At 46.3% G+C, this 23,539-nt stretch overlaps 1 protein-coding gene across 7 annotated transcripts in view; it reads right to left on the reverse strand.

The window, feature by feature from the left end:
• The window catches only part of Atxn7l1 (ataxin 7 like 1), a 297,249-nt gene extending 296,341 nt beyond the window's left edge, over positions 1-908 (reverse strand). For 6 of the 7 annotated variants that reach the window (XM_045135937.1, XM_045135933.1, XM_045135932.1 and 3 more), the window contains exons 1-2: positions 728-908; positions 50-118 (exon numbers count right to left, since the gene is read on the reverse strand). In XM_045135937.1, the coding sequence (XP_044991872.1) occupies positions 50-118; positions 728-908 (250 nt within the window). The remainder of the gene's footprint in view (positions 1-49; positions 119-727) is intronic. The other variant, XM_045135934.1, reaches the window with a different exon arrangement.
• Positions 909-23,539: the final 22,631 nt, after the last annotated feature.

Here is a 23,539-nt window from a genome sequence, read left to right on the forward strand (position 1 = left end):
AAGATTCTGCCCCACACGCTAACACTAAAATGCCAGTAGCTCCACTTACCTTCTTTATTAAGCCTCATAACCTCCCTGCTTTTGCCACCCTCTTTTCCAGCCTCTTCTAAATCTACATCTGCAGATGAAAAAGAAAAGGAAAAAAGAAAATGAGGAAAAAAAGGGGGGAAAAAGCCAAAGTCAAGGGGGGGAGGGAGAGTGTTTATTTGCAAACAGATCGATATAAATACTGTATATGAAAAAAAGAAATCTTTCAAAAAATTGACAATGCAACATTTTTCTCCCAAGTCCGGGTTTCCATCTACCTGGCCCAGATAGGTACCAAAAATAAAAATAAAAACAAAAACAAAAACAACAACAACAACAAACAAACAAACAAAAAAAAAAACCAAAACTGTGCAAACAGCAACAGAGTCGCCTTTTAAACAGATAACACGGTGGGGCTTGCGAAAGCCCACCCCGCGGGCTGCCTGCCCCGGGGAGCCGGGCGCAGACAGACAGACAGACAGACAGACAGACAGCAGCCTGGCAGCCGGGCCTCTCGGGGGCAGTGATGATCTGTGTCTGTGTATTTATTTAGAGAGAGAAGGAGAAGCATGGAGGACACCGGGGGCCACTCTCTCTTCTCTCACACACACACTTTTTTTTTTTTTTTTTTCCCAGTGGCTCTAGGTGAATGGAAAGGTTACAGGATAATAAAAGGAGGAGGAGGCGGTGGGGTTCTTACTGTCGGAGCAGTGTAATTTGGCGGCGTCGATCCAGGAGGACCAGGGTTTGCCCAGAAACGCCTCCGGACTGGGCACTTTGCGATGCAGTGTCGCCATTGCTGTTCCTTCTTGTTGCTTTTTCCCTGTTCCTTCGGCAGCAGCAGCCGAGAGACACGGGATTCGAGAACGCTCCGACGTCATCTTCGGAACGTTCCGACATTGAGTGTTCTGAGAAGGGGGAGGGAGGGCGCCGGGAGGAGGGGCGGCGGGGGCGGGGCCCCGCGCTCGGCTCGGCCCGGCCCGGCCCCGGCCCCGGCCACTTCCGCGCGCGGCCGCCGGGGGCGCCCGAGAGACGCCGCCGCCGCCGCCGCCGCCGGGGAGGACCGAGCCGAGCCGAGCCGAGCTGAGCGCGTGCGGAGCCTGCGGACGCCCCCGCGCGCGGAGGCCGCGAGCCGCGGGCTTCTCCCCGGTCCCTCCCCGACCTCCAACACCGACAGCCCCCAGGCCGCAGCCCTGCGGGGCCCCCCACCCCCACCCCGCGCGACCTCGGGCCGAAGCCAAGGTCGTCTTCCCCGCTGAGCTGTACCCCGCTTGCAAGCAAGACTCAAAACTTTTGCAATGCAGCGTGCCACCCTCCCGGATCCCGGGTCCCACGAGCCCCGGAGGGGAGCGCTGGGTGAGCTCGTCTCCATCCCGTCCTTTCGCCCTTTTCTCGCCGCCGACGCCCGTGGGAGCCGGAGCCCCCGGGATGGGCAGAGATGGAAGCGGTGGTGCAGCGGAGCAAGGTGAGCGGCGGCCGGGGCCACGTCGCGGGCTCATCAAAGTCCTCCTAACTCAGCGCGGCGGGGCGCCCCGGGGAGAGGGGAGGGGGGGGTTCCCCGGTTCGGCCCTCACGACCACCGACGCACACTTTGCTGCTCGGGATGTCCGGGGCGCGGGAGCGAGCTCGGCGCGTGGACGATGCGGCTGGCGGGGCTCCCCCCGCGGCCGCCTCGGGTTCCCGGAGAAGCACTTCAAGCTTAACCTGGAAATAAATCTGTCGATCACTTTAAATTCCCGAACTTCGGTGTTTGGAGATTCTCCTCCTGACCCTCCTCGGGGCAGGTAACCAAGGTCTTCAGACGTTTTCTGTTACCGCTTGTTAAAAAAAAAATAAAAAAAAATGTTGGTTTGTTTATTAGGAATTACCTGAACTATGTGAGCAGCTTCACCCCACGATCAACTTAATTTCTTCTGTGTATTTCTCCAGCAGCCTTTCGTTCTCACCACCGCTGTCTCCAGGGGGCTCCATGTGCCCCCCACACACACACACCGAGCATTGCCTGGCTCTGGGTTCTACTTGGGGACGCTCTGGTACTTGGCGCTCGGTACCTCCAAGCCAGTGTTAGGATGGTCGGTCGATAAAAGCGGAGATACAGATTGGTGCTGTTGATGCCTGTTTTGAATGGGCTTGCTTGTATCAGACTCTGGAAAACGACATTTGGCCTTGCTTGCTTTGGAAGGGTCCCGGCGTCTTCACCACTGAGTAGAGTTCCCATTTTAAAGCCCGGAGGTGTGAACAAGTACTTATTACCCATCGAGTTCTTCTGGTATACCAGGCACTGTGCTTGGCATTTCGTTCTAAACTTATCCAGCTATCTATTAACCAACATTGTCTCTCTCGTGGACCAGGAGGGGACCAGGTAGACTCATCCTTACCCTCACGGAGATGCAGGTGATGCACTCTGGAAGAAGGACAGAACAGAGCCCTACTCCATGGGGACACATGCACATGGGCAGTGACTGACCAGGTCAGTGAGTGGTGTGGTCCCTCAGACTGAGCCAGTACCTTGGTGGAACTGAATGCTAGCTAGCTAGGAAGCTAGCTAGGCTCAGAAGTGTCACGGAGACCGTGGGATCTGCTCTGCACCTTGGAAATCAGGAGAGATTTATGACGGTGAGCTGAGGTCTGGTCTTGCCAAAGGAGGGGAATGATGCTGAGGGTGGAGGTTTCCAGCTGAGTGCAAGCATGTGGGTGCATGCTGGGTGCGGTTTACCTGGAATGGCCTTTTGCTTCTGGGAGTGTGGGAATATGGCTTTGGCTAGCCAGAGTAAGCACTGGATGGCAGTTGAAAAACTCTCCAGGGCTTTCTGCACTGCAAGGCTAAGTTAAAAGTGTGACATAGAAGCCGGGCATGGTGGTGCACGCCTTTAATCACAGCATTCAGGAGAGCCAGAGGTAGGAGGATCGCCGTGAGTTCGAGGCCACCCTGAGACTACATAGTGAATTCCAGGTCAGCTGGGACCAGTGTGAGGCCCTACCTCGAAGAAAAAAAAAATTGTGACATAGAGGGCTGGAGAGATGGCATAGCAGTTAAGGTGCTTGCCTGCAAAGCCTAAGGACCCAGGTTCGATTCCCCAGGACCTAGGTAAGCCAGCTGCACATAGTGGCATATGCATCTGGAGTTCATGTTGTTTGCAGTGGCTAGAGGCCCTGGCGCACCCATCCTCTCTCTCTCTCTCTCAAACAAATAAGCAAATAAAAACTAAAATTAAAAAAAAAAGTTTTTAAGCTTAAAATGCAGTGCTTAAAATGTCCCATAGTATAAAAAGAGCTGACCAGCTAGACTTGGTGGGGTTGTGTGCTAGAGGTGAGGAAACATGTTGAGAGACTTTAGGAGGAAAGCACCCTGTTTTGGAGGGAGAGGGGGGAAAGGGGATGGGTGGGGGACAGGGACAGAGGAATGTAAGCAATAAGCAGTCCAATGCCAGAGCTTTCCTAGTTCTCTCTGTTTGTGCTCTGTGTTGGCGTTTATTCCTTCATTGTGCAGGCAAAACAGCTATAGCAGTCTTGACTGACCTCTATCATCCAGCTCTGTGTGTTCCCTTCTGCTTAATGCAGGCTGGGACCTAGTGACTTCTTTCTAATAAATATATAACAAAAGTGACGGGGTGTCACTTCTGGGGTTAGGTGTCAAAAGGACTGGGACTTCTGTCTCGCTCTCCCTGGCTTATACCAAGGGGAGCCCACAGCCAGGTAATGAGGTGCCCTACATGGGAAAGTCCACATGTGTGTGTTAGTTACTTTTCTTGTTGCTTCCATCAAGTACCTGACAAAAGCAGCTTATGGGAGGGCTGATTTTAGCTTGCAGTTTGTGGTGACACGGTCCATCATGGCTGGGAAGCCACGCAGCAGGAGCACGAGACAGCTGGTCACTTTGGACCTCCAGTCAGGAAGCAGAGAGCCATTAATGCTGACACTCAGCTAGATTCTTTCTTTATTACTATTTCTTTCTTTCTTTGAGAGAGAAGGAGAAGAGAATGGGCACACCAAATCTTCTTGCCGCTTCAAACAGACTGCAGATGTGAACGCCGCTTAGTGTGTCTGGCTTTACATAGGTACTGGGGAATTGAACCCAGACCAGCAGGCTTTGCAAGCAAGCACCTTTAACCACTGAGCCATCTCTCCAGCCCAGATTTTTTTTCTTTTTATTCAGTCTGAGACTCCCAACCCATGGGATGATGCTGCCCACAGTTAAGGTGGGTCTCCCTACTTCAGTTAACCTAATCTAGAAACTTCATCCCTCCCAGGCATACCCAGAGATTTGTCTCCTAGTTGAGTCCACATCTAATCAAGTGGACAGTGGGGATTAATCCTCACAATGTGACAAGAAACTCTGTTCCTTATAACCACATGAGAGAAGTCTCCAGCCACTGAGGATCCAAGGTTCTTAATCCATTTGGCCCGGGTAGCTTATCTCAACAAGAGCCAAGTGAGGGAGGCCCATTTTGGGGAGTCAGTGACTAACCCTTCCAGAACTTTGTTTTCTCTTCAGGTAGTCATTGTGAATCACAATAAATAAAATAAAAAGGCTCATCATTAGAAGTTGGAGCCCCTCTGCAGAGATATAACTTTCTGTGATTCTGTATTTCAGCATTGGCTTACTTCTCTAGTAAAGTCTTTCTAGAATAGAGACCTGTTACCCAGGACCTTGAAGATGAGGTAGCACCCTAAACTTGACTCTAGTAGCAGAATTTTACTTTGCAACTCAGTCAAGTATGGGTTGAAAATGTTCGATTCCCAGTACCCGTGTAAGCCAGATGCACATGTTGGCACATGTGTCTGGAATTTGTTTGCAGTGGCTGGAGGTCCTGGTGAGCCCGTTCTCTCTCTCTCTGTGTCTCTCTATCTGCTTCTTTTTCTCTGTCTGTCGCTCTCAAATAAATAAATAAAAATAATAAAAAAATGAAAAAAACGACTTTGGACAAGTCACCATGTTTAATTGCTAATTAGAATATGCATACATTGTTGCAGGGAAACTGACATCATAATGTTATTGACTTTCTACTATGAGCCATCATCCATTTTCTGCACTGATTATAGAGCTTAAAATGCCAACTTTTTGAGACAGTAACCGCTTGTGACTTGGTTGGATGACATGGCCATAGATTCAATGCCCAGCCAGGAGGCACAGAATATGTAGAACATTATTTGTCAAACTATTAGACATTGACATGTGACTTTAGATGAAAGCTGAGGTGGCTTGGGAGAAGTGTTGCCATCAACATGGCCCATGTGTATTATATGCTCACATGTATACTCACATGTCAGCTTGTGTTTATGGCATGTTTATTGCAGATTGGTGTTCCTTTTGGTAGGAAATTATTGCAAGCACTGTTAAAAGCAGTAAGAATATTTATGAATATTTTATTAATATTCTTAATATTGATATTAATGAGTGTTAACATTAAACACTCATATTAGAAATAAAGTGACCAGCGAAACAGCTTTTATTTTTATTTTGAGATAGGTTGCTACGTAGCTCAGGCTGGACCTCAGTATGTATGTATGTAGCCAATGCTGACCCTTGAGCTCCTGATCCTACTGCTTCTATCTCTCGAGTGCTGGTATTATAAGCCTGGCACAGCTATGCCTGGCATTCCAAACAACAATTTAAAGCATGTTAATATCATGTTTATTAGCTAAGGCATAAAACCCTTTTCCCTTGATAACTAATGTTTAGGCAGAGAAAGGCAATGAACATATTTATGCTATTTTGTCTTTCTTTTATGAGAGTAACTGATTTAATTAAAAAGGAGACTTTCTAACCATGATGACAATGGAATTTGAAAATACCCTTTCCTGAGTGACATTTTGTTCTGTAGAAATGTGCATCTACTTTGAATCCTGCCTTCCTTTCATCTGATTCATGTGCTGTGTCTTATCATTGACGATAAGCAGAAGAGAGAATATGATTTCTCTCACCGGGTTTATTTATTTATTTATTTATTATTTATTTTTTGGTTTTTCGAGGTAGGGTCTCGCGCTAGCTCAGGCTGACCTGGAATTCACTATGTACTTTCAGGGCCTCGAACTCAGGGAGATCCTCCTACCTAGGCCTCCCAAGTGCTGGGATCAAAGGCATGTGCCACCACACCCGGTTTATTTTTGTGTTTTGAGGTAGGGTCTCGTTCTAGCTCAGGCTGACCTGGAATTCACTATGTAGTCTCAAGCTGGCCTTGAACTCACAGTAGTGCTCCTATCTTGGCCTTCTGAGTGCTGGGTTTAAAGGTGTGCACCACCACGCCCAGCTAAGTTATTTTATTTTGTGTCTGAGCATGAGTATGTGCATGTTGATGTGTGTTGGAATGCATGCATGTCATGGGTGTATCACAGGGCACGTGTGGAGGTCAGACAACTTTTGGGTGTCAGTCCCTCACTTCCGTTTGTTGCAAACAAGGTTTCTCTTGTTCTCACGCTCACCAGCATGCTGAGAGAACACAAGCCCTCTGGTTTCTGGCTTTTACATGGTGCCTGGAGATTTGAACTTAGGTACTCGATCTCAGGCCATAAGCTCTTTATCCACTGAGCCAACTCCCCGGTCCTTCACTAGGGTTATTAAAACCACCGCTGGGGTTGAAGTGCTGTTGTGACTACCCTACTTTCTACCAGGACTTTTCTTGGGAGTTACCTGGAGGCAGAAAGGAGAAAAATGACCTGTTTCACTCAAATGAGGTGTCCCTGGCATTGTTTGATGTTCTTTGCCTGAACTGAATCCATCTATCCCACTAGACACTATTTTCCTAACCCACTCTCCCTGAGCAGTGTAAGTTGGAGGTAAAATCGTTACACACATTTGCTTTTTCTGGGAGCGCTCAGCATCTGGAGGGCAGGTGTACCCGTGCTTGTCAGACCGCTTTGCCTGCTTTCTTTCGAATGGATCAGAAAACAGAATGCAAATTTCCCAGGCACATCAGGAGCAGGAAAGAAAGAAATTCCAGGCCTCCGCTGGCTGATTTCACTAGGGCTCAGGGAGAGCTGAGCTGGGTAAATATGGACTCCATTAGTAGTTAGAACTACAAAAACAAACAAACAAACAAACAAACAAATAAAAAACGGCTGGAGTGCCGGGCGTGGTGGCGCACGCCTTTAATCCCAGCGCTTGGGAGGCAGAGGTAGGAGGATCGCCGTGAGTTCGAGGCCACCCTGAGACTACATAGTGAATTCCAGGTCAGCCTGAGCCAGAGTGAGACCCTGCCTCGAAAAACCAAAAAAAAAAAAAAACAAAAACGGCTGGAGAGATGGTCTGGCGGTTAAGGCATTTGCCTGTGAAGCCCTAAGAACCCAGGTTCCATTCCCCAGAACCCATGTAAGCCAGATGCAAAAAGTGGCGCCTGCGTCTGGAGTTTGTTTCCACCAGGTGAAAGGCCTTGGTGTGCCCATTCTCTCTGTCTCCATCTACCTCGTTCTTTCTCTCTCTCTCCCCCAAATAAATAAATGAATAAATAAACACAAAAGGAAAGAGTCAGGAAATGAATATTCTAATGCAGCAGAAGAGCTATGAAGTGTAACTTTCTTTCTTTTTTTTTGGTTTTTCGAGGTAGGGTCTCACTCTAGCCCAGGCTGACCTGGAATTCACTATGGAATCTCAGGGTGGCCTCAAACTCACAGCAATCCTCCTACCTCTGCCTCCCGAGTGCTGGGATTAAAGGCGTGCGCCGCCACACCCAGCTTCTCTCCTTTTTATATACTCCAGATCCCAGCCCTGGGAATGGTGATGCCCACAGTTACGTTGAGTCTTCCCACCTCAATTCACCTAATGTACAAAATCCTTAATAGACACGCCAAGAGATTTGTTTCCATGGTGATTCTAAATCCTGTCCAGTTGATCCTGTGATTAACAGGTACTAACACTGTTCTCTTGAGATCACTGTCAGTATTTAGGTAAGATTCTGGGTGCTGAGTCCCAGATGTAAGATCTGGAAATAAGTAAGCCATCATACCTATACATTATGATTTCTCTTTGCTTCTCCTCTTCTCCTTAAAAAACATTTTATTTTGGGGCTGGAGAGATGGCTTAGTGGTTAAGCACTTGCCTGTGAAGCCTAAGGACCCCAGTTTGAGGCTTGATTCCCCAGGACCCACATAAGCCAGATGCACGAGGGGACACACACATCTGGAGGTTGTAGTGGCTGGAAGTCCCTAGCATGCCCATTCTCTCTCCCTCTCTCTCTCTTGCTGTCTCTCCCTTTCTCTCCTTTGTCTGGCTGTCACTCTCAAATAAATAAATAAAAATAATAAACAAAAAAATTAAAAAAAATATTTTATTTTTGTTTTTTTGCGGGAGAGGGAGGAAGAGAGAATGGGTGCTCCAGGGCCTCCAGCCACTGCAAAGAACTCCAGATGCGTGTGCCACTTTGTTTATCCGGCTTATGTGGGTCCTGGGGAATTGAACCTGGGTCCTTTGGCTCTGCAGGCAAATACCTCAACCAGTAAGCCATCTCTCCAGCCCTAATTAATTACTTTTTAAGCAGGGTCTCATATAGTAGCCCAGGCTGACCTTAAACTCACTATGAACTCAGTGTCTCTCCTACACCACCTCTCCTGGCTGATGTTTTTTTTTTTTTAGGGATGACAAATTTGACTCTGTAGACTGCATCGGCAGTTGGAAAGAGGCTAGCTAGCACACTAACTTGACGTGTGTGCACATGATTGCTTCTGGTACTGGTAGAGGTCCTTTCGCCTAGGGCCGCAGCTGCTCTTCTGTGGTCCCTGCATGGAGCTGTGGCCCCCTCACAGTGGTGAGGAGACCTCTGTCTAAAACTCCAGACTTTCCCATCGTTATAAGATACATATCCATTAGCTCAGAAAAGACCCTGGAAAACCTTTTTGGCATGCATAAAGCCTGCAGGATCTCTGTGGTTCTGGACAAAGCTATCTCTGCAAGACAGTTTTGGGGGGGTGGTGTCTTAACCATGAACACAATGGGGCCTGCTGCAAGTTATTTTTATCTTAGAAGACTTTTTTTTTGTTGTTTTCATGCAGGAGAAACTTAATATTGAACACGTTTTCCTACCATGATAGTAAAACAATAGAGATCCCATGGAAATTCCCTCTTCCAAAAGCCCCTTGATGCAAACAGGTCCTTCCTTGTATTTATTACCTTTTCTCATTGTTCTTCCAAAATACCTCATGAAAGCAACTCGAGGAAGGAAGGGTTTATTTCAGCTTACCGTTCATGGGATGCCGTCCTTCATGACGGAGGAGGAGCATGAGGCGCCTGGTTGGGAAGCAGGGTGGTGGGTGCTGGTGTTCAGCCTGCTTTCTCCTTATTCAGGCCGTCAAACAGTGTCCTCCGCGCTCAGGGGACGGAGCCACCAGAGACACTCACAAACACACCGAGAGGTTTGTCCTCAAGGTGATTCTGAATAACATCAACTTACAATCAAGATTAATCATCAAAGGTCAGAGCCACAAGTTGGGGCATTATGCACAGAGACATCAGCTCTTCCCCATAACTGATGGCTACCCCCATAATGCACGACCCACATTCCCCAACAAGGAGGTTCCCTGCGGAATGGGGAGGACAGGGAAGAGGCTCACGATGGTACCAACATGACTGTATGCACTGTGTACATAACTAATTAAAAATAGATTATTCTTCACATTTCCCTGCCCCCCCCAAGTCTGATGTCATTTTTTTGTATCAATTTTGATTCATTTGCCTACCACACATGTCTGTCATTTATGGGTATAGATGATACATCTCTGTACATGTGTTTCTAAAATGTGAATAACTTAATTTTTTATATTCTCCTGAAAGTTTCTTCTTTTTCATATATACTATGACATGATATTACATGTGGAATTCCTTTGACTGCTGCATGGTATTTCATAAAATGATCCGGGGTCTGTTGTATTATGTACTTGCTAGACATTTAGGTTTGTGGTGGTCAGAAATCTTTATTTTTATTCATGCTTTAGGAGCACATGAGATAGTATTTCTACCCAAAATTAGAAGTGCTGGATAGGCAAACTTTGATTTTAATAGCTCTGACAGATCCTCTTGTGAGAGAGTCAACAAAGATAGCCTCCCATCGTTAGCCATAAAGGAATGTACTCTTCTTTTCAGACCCTTATTAATACCCAACATTTTTTTTCCAAACTTTTAACTTTTGTCAATATTATGAGTAAGCACATCTTACTTAACTTGTGTTTTACCTCATTTCTAGGGTGTTTTGGGGAGTTTTCTTATGTTATAATTTCACTCTGCAAATTGCTGTATCTTTTCATGATTTGCCATTGGCATCTTAAATCTTCACGTGCATCTCAAGGAATTCTCCATACAGCCTAGGCCTCAGGTGGCCAGTGCTTCCCACACCCTTCCTCAGCCCTCACTCCCTATACTCTCTAAAGGAGGAAGGCCTGAACACAGAAAACAGTCAGAGCCTGAGTTTTACTCATTGACAGGAAACAGAGCCCCAGAGTCTTTAAGGACACAAAACAGTCATAGCAGAACTTAGAGTCTGGATCTTCTTTGGTTGGGAATCAGCTTGCTTTTGTTTTCCCCCCACATGATGCTAGGGTCATAAATTTTAATTCCCACAGAGGCCAGTGTTTCTCAGCCTTGGCTAGCCTTGCCGCCTGCCCCGCTCAGAGGATGTCTGGCCATGTCTGGAGACATGCTTGGCTGTTGTCATGAGGAGTGGGGAGGAGGTGGGGGAAGGAACTGTGGGGGAGGGGAGGATACCACTGACATCTGGTAGATGCCAGGGCTAGATGGGGTTAAACATCTGCCTTGGGCTGTGCCGGACAGCCTCCCGTCGTCCAGAAGGATGGCCGTGAGGTCAAGAAGCCCTGGTGTAGGGCAGTTCATTTAAGATTTCCTTTTGCATTTTCAGGTAACGAATGCCTAACCTGGGGGACTGTTCTGCCCCTCGGCTTCTTTGCTCATCCAGAAATGTAGCAGGTGTGTGGGGGAGGGGGTGATAGTGGGACGTGCAGTGACAATGTCGCTACCAGAAAGACCCGAAGTCTTGACACTGTCAGTGCTGAAAGATCTGAATGGTGTTGAATGTAGAATGCAAGGAGGGCTGGAGAGATGGCTTAGTGATGAAGGTGCTTGTCTACAAAGCCAAAGGACCCAGGTTTGACTCCCCAGGACCCACGTAAGCCAAATGCACAAGGCGGTGCACACGTCTGGAGTTCACTTGCCGTGGCTAGAGGCCCTAGCACACCCATTCTCTCTCTCTCTCTCTCCCTTTTTTATTTTTAGTTTTTTTGGTTTTTCAAGGTAGGGCTTCATTCTGGCCTGGAGTAAGTAGTCTCAGGGTAGCCTTGAACTTAGAGTGATCCCCCTTCCCCTGCCTCCCAAGCACTGGGATTGAGGGTGTGCACCACCACACCCGGCTTCTATCTACCTGTTTCTCTTTCTGTCTCTTTCAAATAAATAAAATTTGAAAGAAATAGAGTGTGAGGAAATGGGAGCTCTCTATCTTGTGGATATAGTTACGTGATAATCAAGTAATGTCTTCTCTCGCTTATTGTCGGAATCATTGACAGACCATCGCCTTCTTACTCAAGGGGAAAGCTCCACTCTCACGCTAGACAGCACTTCTCTCCCAATTTATAGATGATGACATTGCGGTTCAGAGGGGACATCTTTCTTCCATCCTGTAGATAGGAAACACGTGACCAGCGTTGCTGCACGTGTTATATACCGTTCACATTGCAGGCATCGTAGATTTATTATGATAATTTGCCTAGCAGGTGGTAGTGAAGTTGCTTATTTTTAACAACATCATGAATATTCAGACTATCTTCTTAACAGAAGAAGTAAAACTTCTTGAGCAAGGTCTCCTTTGTCCTAATGCTCGCGGTGGTGTTAGATGGACCAGTAGGAAGAACGGTAACGTCGGTGGCTCTATCCTTATTACCAGCTCTATTGGGAGTTTTCCTTTTGCTTCATTCAGTCACCCTCCCTCACCGACCACATGTGTGATGTTGTGTTAGGATCACAGACTGATGCAGGTTCCCATGTAACACACTTGAGCTGGGAGTTTCCCAAGAAATGTCTCGCACGTGAGAAATGTAGCCCCTTGAGACATGGAATAAATAGAATGGTCCTGGTATCTCATTTTGGTTGTTTGCACTTTAGTGAGGGCTCAAAGTCACCCTATACTGGGCTGGGAGGCAACATTGTCGTATATGTATCAGCTTAATAAATTTGGCAGTGGGGAAACACAGAGTGTGTAGTTTCAATTACAGATTGACCCAGGACTGATTGAGTAATGTGTGTTACGAAAGCCAAGGAAAGGCAAGTGTTGGATTCGGGGCTGGGGAGGAGGTGATGGAGAGCTGACCCACTGATGGGTTTCTTCTTGGCAATTTTGGCTCAAGGAGAATCAGAACAGGAGTAAAATATCGTGAGACGGGAGTGATGCGCTGCAAGGGTTGCTGTAGCCTGTCTCTGCTTTTTGTCCCTTATACCGTGTAGCCCTCTTCCACACGGGGGACCCTCCCTCCCCACCCCAAAGATAGAATTGTTCTGCTCTAACCTTGTTCAGAATTAAAAATATATTTTTGTCATTTATTTATTTTAGTTGAGAGAGAGAGAGGAAAGAGAGGGAGGGAGAGAGAGAGAAAGAGGCAGATAGAGAGAGAATGGGCACGTTAGGGCCTCCAGCTGCTGCAAACGAACTCCAGATGCATGCACCATCTTGTGCATCTGGCTTATGTAGGTCCCGGGAGTTGGACCTAGGTCCTTTGGCTGTGCAGGCAAGCGCCTTAAGCACTAAGCCATCTCTCTAGCCCTTGTTCAAATTGTTTAATGTAAGCCATCTCTTGGTGTTTTAGGGAGAAAGACCTCAGCATTTGCTACTATTAAGAAGCCCCTGGGCTAGAGAGATGGCTTAGCAGTTAAGGTGCTTACCTGAGAAGCCAAAGGACCCAGGTTCCATTCCCCAGAACCCACATAAGATAGATGCATGGGGTGGTGCACGTGTCTGGAGTTCGTTTGCAGTGGCTGGAGGCCCTGGTGCACCCATTCTCGCCATCTGCTTCTTTCTTTCTCTCTCTCAAATAAATACAATATTTTTTAAAGGCTTTAATAACTAGGCACAATAGTGCATGCTTAAAATCAAATTACCCTGGAGGCTGAGGCAGAAACATCACAAATTCAAGGCCAGCCTGGGCTACATACAGCAAGACCCTGTCTAAAAGTCATAATTTTTCCACCTATGCAAATACTCTGCCTGGCATTCAGGGAATGGAGCTAATACGAAATTTAATGGCTAGTTGGATTGGACGTGGGATGTATCAGGACATGGCCATCCTTATTTTATCATCAGAATCAGGGAGGTAGACAGATTTGCCTTGTCTGGCTATGTACTTGGCCCCACGTGGTCTAGACAGAGGACTTGTTTCTCATGAGGAGCTGCTTTTGAGTGAGGGAAACGTGTGTGCAATCAAAGATGAGAAACTGGGCTGGAGAGATGGCTTAGTGGTTAAGCGCTTGCCTGTGAAGCCTAAGGACCCCGGTTCGAGGCTCGGTTCCCCAGGTCCCACGTTAGCCAGATGCACAAGGGGGCGCACATGTCTGGAGTTCGTTTGCAGAGGCTGGAAGCCCTGGCGCGCCCATTCTCTCTCTCTCTGTCGCTCTCAAATAAATAAATAAAAATTAAAAAAAAAAAAAAAGATGAGAAACTAGACCAGCCTGGGCAGGCCCTGAACTGACTGACGTGCAGATGATAAAAGAGTAGAGCGGGTGGCCAAGGTGGGTAGGGAAGGCTAAGGAAACAGAGGAACCTGAACGGAGCCACGTGTGGCCAGACCGATAAAAATGACTGGTGGACAGAGTTACACAGAGCTGCAGGAGAGGGCAGTAGCCGCCTTAAGAACGAGCCTGGGTCAGGGAGATGGGGCTTCCCCAACAAAGCCCTGAGTGGGCAGTGGGTTAGTTCTGGGGGTGGGGTGAAGTCATGAGGAGGGTAAGAAAGTTCCACAGGCCTTCCAAGGTTACAGACTCTGAGATAACAAGGGTAGGACAGTGTTTTCAGTCAGTTGCTAGATTATCTGAGAAATGCTTCTTTTTTGTTTATTTATAAGCAGAAAGAGATGGAGAGAAAAGAGACAGAGAGTTGGGGGTGGGGGGGATGTACCAGGGCCTCCAACCCCTGCAAACAATTCCAGACGCATGTGCCACTGTGCATCTGGCTTTATGTGGGTAACTAGGGAATCAAACCTGGGTCGATAGGCTTTGCAGGAAAGCGTCTTAACCGCTGAGCCATCTCTTCAGCTCTGGATAAATTCTTCTTTTAAGGTTTGAGGATTAAGCTCAGTTGGTAGAGTGCTTACCTAGCACACACAAAGCCTTGGGATCAATTCCTAAGCAGTGCATAAAGCCAGGTATGGTGGCCAGCATTCCATAAGCAGGGGGATCAGAAGTTCAAGGTCATCCTTGGCTACATAACAAGTTTAAGGCCATCTGGGCTATATGAGACTCTGTCTTTGCTTGAAAAGAATAAAAATCAAGAAGTACTTTTTAAAAAATATTTTTATTTATTCATTTGAGAGTGACAGACAGAGAGAGAAAGAGGCAGATAGTGAGAGAGAGAGAGAGAGTCTAGACGCGCACAACCCCTTGTACAGCTGGCTAACATGGGTCCTGGTCAACCAAGCCTCAAACAGGGGTCCTTAGGCTTCACAGGCAAGTGCTTAACCACTAAGCCATCTCTCCAGCCCAAGAAATGTTCTCTAAAACTAGGGCTCTGTTGATACAAGGTGTGATCGGTGTACTTTTCTAGACTCTAACATATCTGGTTGGCATGTTTAGAAATGACCCCCAGTTGGAGAGCAGACAATGGGAAGTCTCCATATTCTCGATGCGCTCTCTGACACTCTGACCCTGGAGTGTTTCACAAGCAGAATAAACGCACCTTCATTTAGCTAAGCTGACCAATGGGCTGAGTTGCCGAGAGAGTGCAGGATGAGGCTCAGCTAACCAGCAGAAATCTTAATGGCTTCCCAGAAATGTCCTGCTCTGGAGGACATCGTATAAGGCCACTCCAATTCTAAGGGAGGCACTTAAGGACTTTTTTTGTTTAGTCTGTGCAGCCCTAGGGGTGAAAGGGGACACGCAGTTCAAGAGTATTTGCCCCCATTGCATCCTGCCTTTTAAAAGTGATTGCGTTCTTCCTTTGCATAGAGGACAGTAGTTGAAAATGAAGTTTAAAAAGGCATAAATAAAAATTGTCATAAACCTATGAAGAAATGTTAATATTTGGATTCATGCGCAATAGGCTGTCGACATATTATCTATCAATCATGTTTGTCTGCTTTTAGATCTCAATTCTGCAATCCAGGTCACTTACTTAGAATGACAGTCCATATATACATGTATGAACGGGGATACAAACGTACTCTATAATTTTACATATTTAGAGCTGTGTCATAGCTTGGTTAATAGAGGTCAGTATGTTCATTTTTTAAATCACTTTTGAAGATAGTACAGGGTTCCAGTGAATGTTTATTTTTGAATTGCAGTATATTTAACTAATCTCCTCTTATGAGTATTTAGGGGGTTTCAACTTTCAAATATATTAATAATGCTATAATGAATGTTTGGTGTAGGTCATCTCTTGCATATCTAGTTACTTATTTCATGAGACAGGGTCTTATTCTGTAGCCCAGCCTAGCCTCAAATTTGTGGCAATCCTCCTGCCTCAGCCTCCTGAGTGCTAGGATTACAAGTCTAAGATAACACCCCTGAATTACCTTGATATTATTATTATTTATATTGATACTATTATTATTATTATTATTATTGGTCTTTTGCGGCAGGGTCTCTAGCCCAGGCTGGCCTGGAATTCACTCTGTAGTTTCAGGCTGATGTCAGACTCACAGCAATCCCTCTACGTCTGCCTCCTTATTGCTGAGATTAAAGGCGTGAGCCACCGTGTTTGATTTTCCTTGATTACTTCTTAAAGATGCATTTCTGGGGCTGGAGAGATGGCTTAGTGGTTAAGGTGCTTGCCTGCAAAGACTAACTAGTGCCCAGGTAAAACCAGATGCACAAGGGGGCGCACACGTCTGGAGTTCATTTGCAGTGGCTGGAGGCCCTTGTGCACCCATTCTCTCTGTCTGTCTCTCTTTACTGTCTTTCTGCTTGCAAATAAATAATAAATAAATAAACGAACAAACAAACAAATAAATAAAATGCTATAATTAAAGATACTTTTCTGTAAGTGGGACTGCCCAATTAGGAGAATATGCATTTAAAATTCTGAAATTGCCAAGCTTGCTGGATTGTCACCGAATTCCACTTCCCCATCACTTAGTCTGTGCCGTATTAATCATTATTTCTTTTGTTTGCTTGGTGTTTACAGCACTAGGAATTGAACCCGGGGCCTTCCACCCGCTAGGCAAGTGCTCTACCATCAAGCTACATCCCCATCCCTATTTGCATTTTTATTTTGAGACAGGATCTCACGAGGATATCAAGGCCGATCTTGAACTAGCTGCAGCAGGCCTTGAACTTGAATCCAAAGTGCTGGATTATAAGTCTGTACCACTAGTCACCAGGTCTGTCATTCATTTTTGTATTTGAGTCTGAGAAAAGAATTTCACCTCCTGATTATTTTCAGTTGCATCTTTGATTATTATTTGTCTTTCTCATATAAATTTCTCACCTTTCTATTAGAAAGTTCATCTTTCTCCTACGGAATAGTAACTTATTCCTGTAGTAAATAAGATTGTCCTTTATGAGTTACAAGGTTTTTTTTCTCACTTGCTATTTGACCTTTAACTTTATGGTATGTGTGCCTGTATGTGGCTATGTGTTCAGAAGTTATCCCCTTACATAGGTTCTATTTACTAGTCTTTTCCTTTATAGAAGTAGGCACTTTCCCCTAGTTTTTCTGTGTGCATGGTGTACATGCATTTGTATATGCATGTTTGTGTGCGTGCATGTGGAGGCTACAGGTTGGCATTGGGTGTTGAACCCACAGCTTGATAATTTGACTGGTCTAGCTAGCTATCTTGCCCCAGAGATACCATGTCTCTACCTCCTGAGCATCAGGATTATAGTCAGCCACCACTGCTACCTGGCGTTTATATAGATATGGCAAGTGCTTAACCCACCAAGTCATTTTCCCAGCCCTTTTTTGTTGTTGATGTTCACATTTTGAGGAGGGGAGATTGGTTTTGGTTTTTGGTGCTGAGATTAAAGGCATCCTCGACTTTTTCAGATTTTTTTTTTCAAGGTAGGATCTCACTGTAGCTCAGGCTGACCTGGAATTCACTACGTAGTCTCAGGGTGGCCTTGAACTCAAAGCGATCCTCCTACCTCTGCCTCTCAAGGGCTGGGATTACAAGTGTGCGCCACCACGCCTGGCTATCTTGTTCAGATTTTTGAGGTAGGGTCTCATGTAGCCCAGGCTGGCCTGGTGCTTACTATATGGCTAAGGATGACCTTGACTTTCTGGTCTCCCTGCCTCTACCTCCCAAGTGTTGGGAATATAGGCATGTACCACCATGCTGACTAGAGTCATGTACTTTGTTTTTCAAGGACTCACGTTTTGACAAAATTAACCTGTGAATTATTAGTCTCATCTGATGGTTTCTAAAACCCTTGAGTTCCTTTTTCAAACTTCGTAGTATGGCTATCATAGCGAGGTGATCCATAGCTTTGGCTCCTGCTTCTGCGGTTCAGCCAATCTCTCCCCCTAAAAGGTCTAGTCACTTTACAGGAAATGCATCGGTTGCTGTCAGAAGAATAAGTCATGTGCATTTTTCTCCATTCAGAGTTGAAAGGACTAGCTTGTGTAGGTCTTGTGCAGACAGAATCATACTGTCCCATTGGTATGCCTTATAGCGGCATTTCTATGTTCTCAAAAAAGACAACTGGGGGGGGGGTGCGGCTGGAGAGATGGCTTAGTGGTTAAGGCGCTTGCCTCTGAAGCCTAAGGATCCAGGTTTGACTCCCCAGTACCCACGTAAAGCCAGATGCACAAGGTGGTGCATGTGTCTGGAGTTCATTTGCAGGGGCTAGAGGCCCTGGGGCACCCATTCTCTCTATATATCTGCCTCCCTCTCACTCTCAAATAAATAAACAAATAAATAAAATATTTTTTTTTTAAAGCCACACACCCAGCTTGTAGCCCTCCAAAGCCAGAAGCTTTCTCTTGTGTGGTGTCTTTGGGTTTGGTGGCAGAGTCACTGAGCCATGGAGGAAGATGTGTTGGGCAAAGACTTGTCCAATCCTAGTCAGGACTGTTGGGGGCAAGCTCACATCTGGGTTCTGGGTGAGCCATGTATGAGCCTCAAGGACCCCTTCTTTGTATTTTTTTTTTTAATTTTGTGTTTTCTCGAGACAAGGTCTCAAGTAGCTCAAGCTGGCTTCAAAGTCTCTGTGCCACTGAGGATGGTCTTAAACTTCCGATCATCCCGCCTCCACCTCTAGAGTGCTGGGATCACAAGGAAGGGCCTTCATTCCCAGTATTCGCTCGCCATGCTGAGGATGGAAGCTGGGGCTTCCTTGCTAGGCAAGGGTCCTGTCCGCAAAGCTACAGCACCCTTCTTTGATTTCAGAGTCACACCCGAGCATCCTGCTTGGGCCTTTGGTCTTCCCTCTGCCTGCTTGGATGTCCTTGTTTACACTAGAATAGAGAGAGAAGAGAGGCTTCCCCCACTCACAGACCCCATGAAAATAATCCACTTGGATGTCACTAAGATCACCTTTCAGCAGAGTTCTGATTTCTGCAGGCACGGAAGGAGTAGAGGCCTGGAGAACTTGGATAGCAGATGTGATTTTTAAGTACAGCCCCCCCCCCCCATGCTAGGCAGCCTGCCTAGCTCCCAGGGTGAGCCCCCCCCCCCCAGCCGCTGAGCTTTGGTATGGCTTTTGAGTGCCAAGCCCTATTGCAGACAGCTTTTCAGGGGGACCCAGATCCTACCTACCTCAATCCCTGCTTTTGATGAGGTATAATTAGGGTGTCAGAGATTGATAAGATTCCTGTTCCTGCCAGCAGGGAGCCAGGCTCATGAGCAACTGTAGGAGCAGACCCTGGGTGGAAAAGAGTTTCTTGTGGCCTGGGCCTGTTACAGGGTAAGATTTCCTCTCCCCAGACACTCTGCTTTGTCTGGGAAGTGTACCAAAGGCCCCAGTTTAGGGGAGATAAGCTAATTTCGGTCTCCCTCTTCCCCAATTTCCTGTTCCAAAGTGATTTAACCATAACCATCTCCTCACCCTGGGGGAAGGATTGCAGACACTGGGCACGATGTCCAATTGCCTTTGTGGGGGGCTCTTGTCACTTATGAAAAATCCCGTGATCACCCCCCAAGTGGTATTAACACCATGTCAGATGGACCATTGATGAGGAGCTTCTGGTGCCCAGAGCCCTCTGGCTTCTGAGGGAAATGGGAAGCCTGTTATATCGAGGGAGCCAGAGCCCCATACTTCTCTCTCTCTCTCGTTTGTTTTGTGAGGTAGGATCTCACTCTAGTCCAGGCTGACCTGGAATTCACTATGTAGGCTCTCAGGATGGCCTCGAACTCACAGTGATCCTCCTACCTCTGCCTCCCAAGTGCTGGGATGAAAGGCATGCACCACCATGCCTGGCTACCCCCCCCCCTGTCTCTCTCTCTCTCTCTTTTGAGGTCTGGTGCTAGGAGGGGTCACACAGAGCTCCACAAAGACTCAGTCAAGAAAAACTTGCTAAGCTCTCCTCTGTGGCAGATCCCACTAGAGAGGTGGGGAAGGGAAATTCAGGACCCATGTTTTGGCTTTGCAAATTTCCCAAAGTCACTAATGACATCCGTAGGAGGCTGAATGGTGTCCCCAGAGACATCAGGCACTAATCCCTGAGGCCAGTGAATGTCATGTTACACAACAGAGCCTTTGCAGAGGTGGTTGGACCAAGGTTATCCTGAAGTAACCATTTGGGCCCTAAATGCCATCCTGATAGAAGGGGACACCCAAGGGGGCGTATATAATGACACACAGACTTTGAAGGTGCTGGGGATGGAGGCAGCCACAAGCCCGGAGCACTGGCAGCCACAGAAGCTGAAGAGGCAAGGAATAGGTTTTCCCTAAAAACTGGTGGGAATGCGGTGGCCTTGATTTGGGCCCAGTGAAACCAGTATGGGAGTTCTGACTGCCAGGACATTTGTGTCTCCAAAGCTGTTGTAATTTGTTACAGTCGCCTCAGGGCCATCTTCCCAGATGAAAGGGAAGCCTGGATCAGAAGCCATTTTAGGTAAGTAGAGTCACAGTCGTTCACTTGGGAAGTACGTATTTGAGTGAGTGTAATGATGGGGTAGGGAGCAGGTCAGGACAGTGACTAGAAACAGAATAACCTTGGATACTGACGATGCTCTAAGGGGAATGAACCAGGGCAGTGTAGACTTGATGTAAGAGGGCAGACGTCCTGAGACATCCTGAGAGCCGAATCCTGGATATTAAAGGAGTTTCTGTCCAGTGAAAGCTTTCTCTGCGGAGGGAGCCCCAAGTGCAAAGGACCCGGGGTGAAATAACCGTGCTGGAGAAGCAAGTAGGAAAGTCTGATTCCTCTGAAGTCAGTGCGGAGCGCCATCTCCCACGGACGGCTGCGAGCCTTCACCCTGGGGTCTGCCCGACAGCTGACCCAGAGGTCGACATGTAAGTTATATGTAATGTGTAAGTAACGTGTAACGTGTCGGGGGTGGGGAGGCTGTTTGGTATTTGGCTAGTCTCCTGGCTGGGACTTTAAAATATCTTAATAACTTTAAGCAAACCCCCGAGGATGAAGCTGAACAGGCGTAAAACCCAAGGCCTTGACTTGGGATTCAATAAAATTATTTGCCTACATCAGCAAGAGGAACTGAAAAGTGGAGCTTGTGCAAAAACCCCAGAGATCAACCTCGACAAAAAGCCTGATGTGAGGAGACTACTCTCCAAGAGTTGGCGCCTATCTGCAACTGTCTTCAAGGCTGGGGTACGTCCCAAGCGGAGTGGTAGCTGGGGGGCTGTTTGCAGAACACTGGGGTCATAGAAACAGGTCATTCCTTCACTTCTTCACTTAATTGATTAATGTTTAATGAGTGCCTGGCGCTGACTAAGCTTTGGAGAAACAATAGGGAATAAGCTAGAACCATGCTGACTGCATAGAGCATATATATATATATATATATATATATATATATATATATATATATATATATTTTTTTTTTTTTTATCAGGGTCAATCCAGTGGCCCAGGGCGGCTGTGCGTGCCACACACCACCAAATCTTAAGCTTAGTTAAAGCATTATCAGGGTTTTTAAATAATGTGATTATGTGGTTCTCCAGAGTGAGCTTTGTAGCTGACAGTGCTAAGTTGCAGTGTCAAAGGGAGACATGTCTGTCTGTCAGTGAGTAGACAGAGCAGACTTAATGATGTAATTCTTCTTCACTGTATTAAATTTTTTCGTATTATAAAATTATTTTGTAGTAATAAACTAGCAAGATCATTATAGAACTAGGTAGCACAGGAAAGAAAAGGTTTTGCATGTTTCCCCAACTTCTAAAAGTGCACATAAGACATTATAGTCTTCTGAATGTCTTATTTTTTTATGAGAGAGAGAGAGAGAGAGAATTGGCATGCCAGGATTTCTAGCTACTGCAATCAAATCATGCACCACCTTGTGTGTGTTGCAGTCAGGTTCACATTGCTGGTAGAAATCACCTGACCAGGAGCAGCTTTTGGGGGAAATAAAAAGGATTTATTTTGGCTTACAGGCTTGAGGGGAAGCTGCACGATGGCAGGGGAAAATGATGGCATGAGCAGAGGGTGGACATCACCCCCTGGCCAACATCAGGTGGACCATAGCAACAGGAGAGTGTGCCAAACACTGGCAAGGGGAAACTGGCTATAACACCCATAAGCCTGCCCCCAACAACACACCGCCTCCAGGTGGCTTTAATTTCCAGTTGCCATCAGCTGGGGAGACTAACATTCAGAACACCTAAGTTTATGGGGGACACCTGAATCAAACCACCACAGTGTGTGTATGCCACCTTGTGTGCTTGGCTTACGTGGGTTCTGAGGAGTTGAACCTGGGTCCTTAGTCTTTGCAGGGAAGCACCTTAACCACTCTCCAGCCCTGAATTTATTCTTATTTAATTTTGTTTTTGTTTTTGTGAGACAGGGTTTTTACTGTAGCCTTGGCTGACTTGGAACTCACTCTGTGGCCCACATAGTAATCTTCCTATCTTCGTCAGCCTCCCTACTGGAATTGAAGGCATGAGCCACCACACCTGCCCTAGATTTAATTTTTAGCATAATATATTTTTAATTTCCTTCTTCATAAACACCAAGAAATCCTCACATAGGAAGATTTAATTCTTTTCATTGGCTGAATGGCATTCCATTTTATAAATACACTCGAGTCTTCTTTGTAGAAATGGATATTATTTTCATTTGTCACTACTGTGAACAACATTGCAAAAAAAATTATTCTGCATGACTTTTTTACATCGCCTGTGGGTGCATTTTCAAAGGACACGCTCATAGATGTAGACACAAGTGTCAAAGGGATTGAGTAGTTTAAATAATAGATACTGCTGCGTTTCTCACCTGTCCCGCTGCACCTGTGTGAGGGTAGAGGAAAGCACATGCAGTCTAAGTCACATTGGGTGACATCGGAAATTGTCAGTTGGGTCTGTCTGATGGGCAGAAGACAATAACATCTTGTCATTTAAATAAACCATTTAAAACATTTATTTATTTATTTATTTGCAAACACAGAGAGGAAGATAGAAAGGGAAGGGGAGGGAGAGAATGGGCACACCAGGGCCTCTAGCTACTGTAGATGAACTCCAGATGCAGGTACCACTTTGTGCATCTGGCTTTACATGGGTAACTGGGGGATCTTACCCAGGCCATCAGGCATCAGGCCCGCAAGCACCTTCACCGCTGGGCCATCTCTCCCTCCCTAAATCAACCATTTTTGACCTATAACCAAGATAACACTAAGCAAGTAGAGCTGTATGTGGGGCGTCTCAAAGAACTGGGCAAGAATAAAAAGGTTTCTGAACATGCAGTGACCAAAAATGAATTCAGAAATCTGCGTAATGAATCTGAGGTGTTTCTGGCAGGGTTCACCGTTGTCGCATCTGTGACATAATTGCAGCCTTGACTCGGAACACATAGCATGTGCCCTTCACACTGCTCTGTGTTCAGAACACCAGGAGCACTGTCCGAGGCGCAGATTACTGTATTTGGTGAACTACGGTGTCTTTATTGTACACACCAAGTTTTCTGCTCTTACAGAAACATAATGGCTTGATTACGGAAAATAAAAACTTGTTGTATTTTCCTACTGTCATTCATTAGCACGTATCTTTGGTTTACATTGTGTTAGAATGCTTGATTTTTAAAAACTGCTGTTTGACTTGCTAGCTTGAGTTTCATTTAAAAGTCATTAAATTGGCTTAGGATTGAGACTGAATTTCCAACAATATCTGAAATGGCCCTAAACATACTCCTGCCATTTTGTGGAAAGCTGTGTTCTCAGCATTGATGACTATACAGTCAAAACATTAATCAACCCTGAA

The sequence above is a fragment of the Jaculus jaculus genome, chromosome 16 (genome assembly GCF_020740685.1).
Source record: "Jaculus jaculus isolate mJacJac1 chromosome 16, mJacJac1.mat.Y.cur, whole genome shotgun sequence".
Taxonomy (NCBI): Eukaryota; Metazoa; Chordata; class Mammalia; order Rodentia; family Dipodidae; genus Jaculus; species Jaculus jaculus.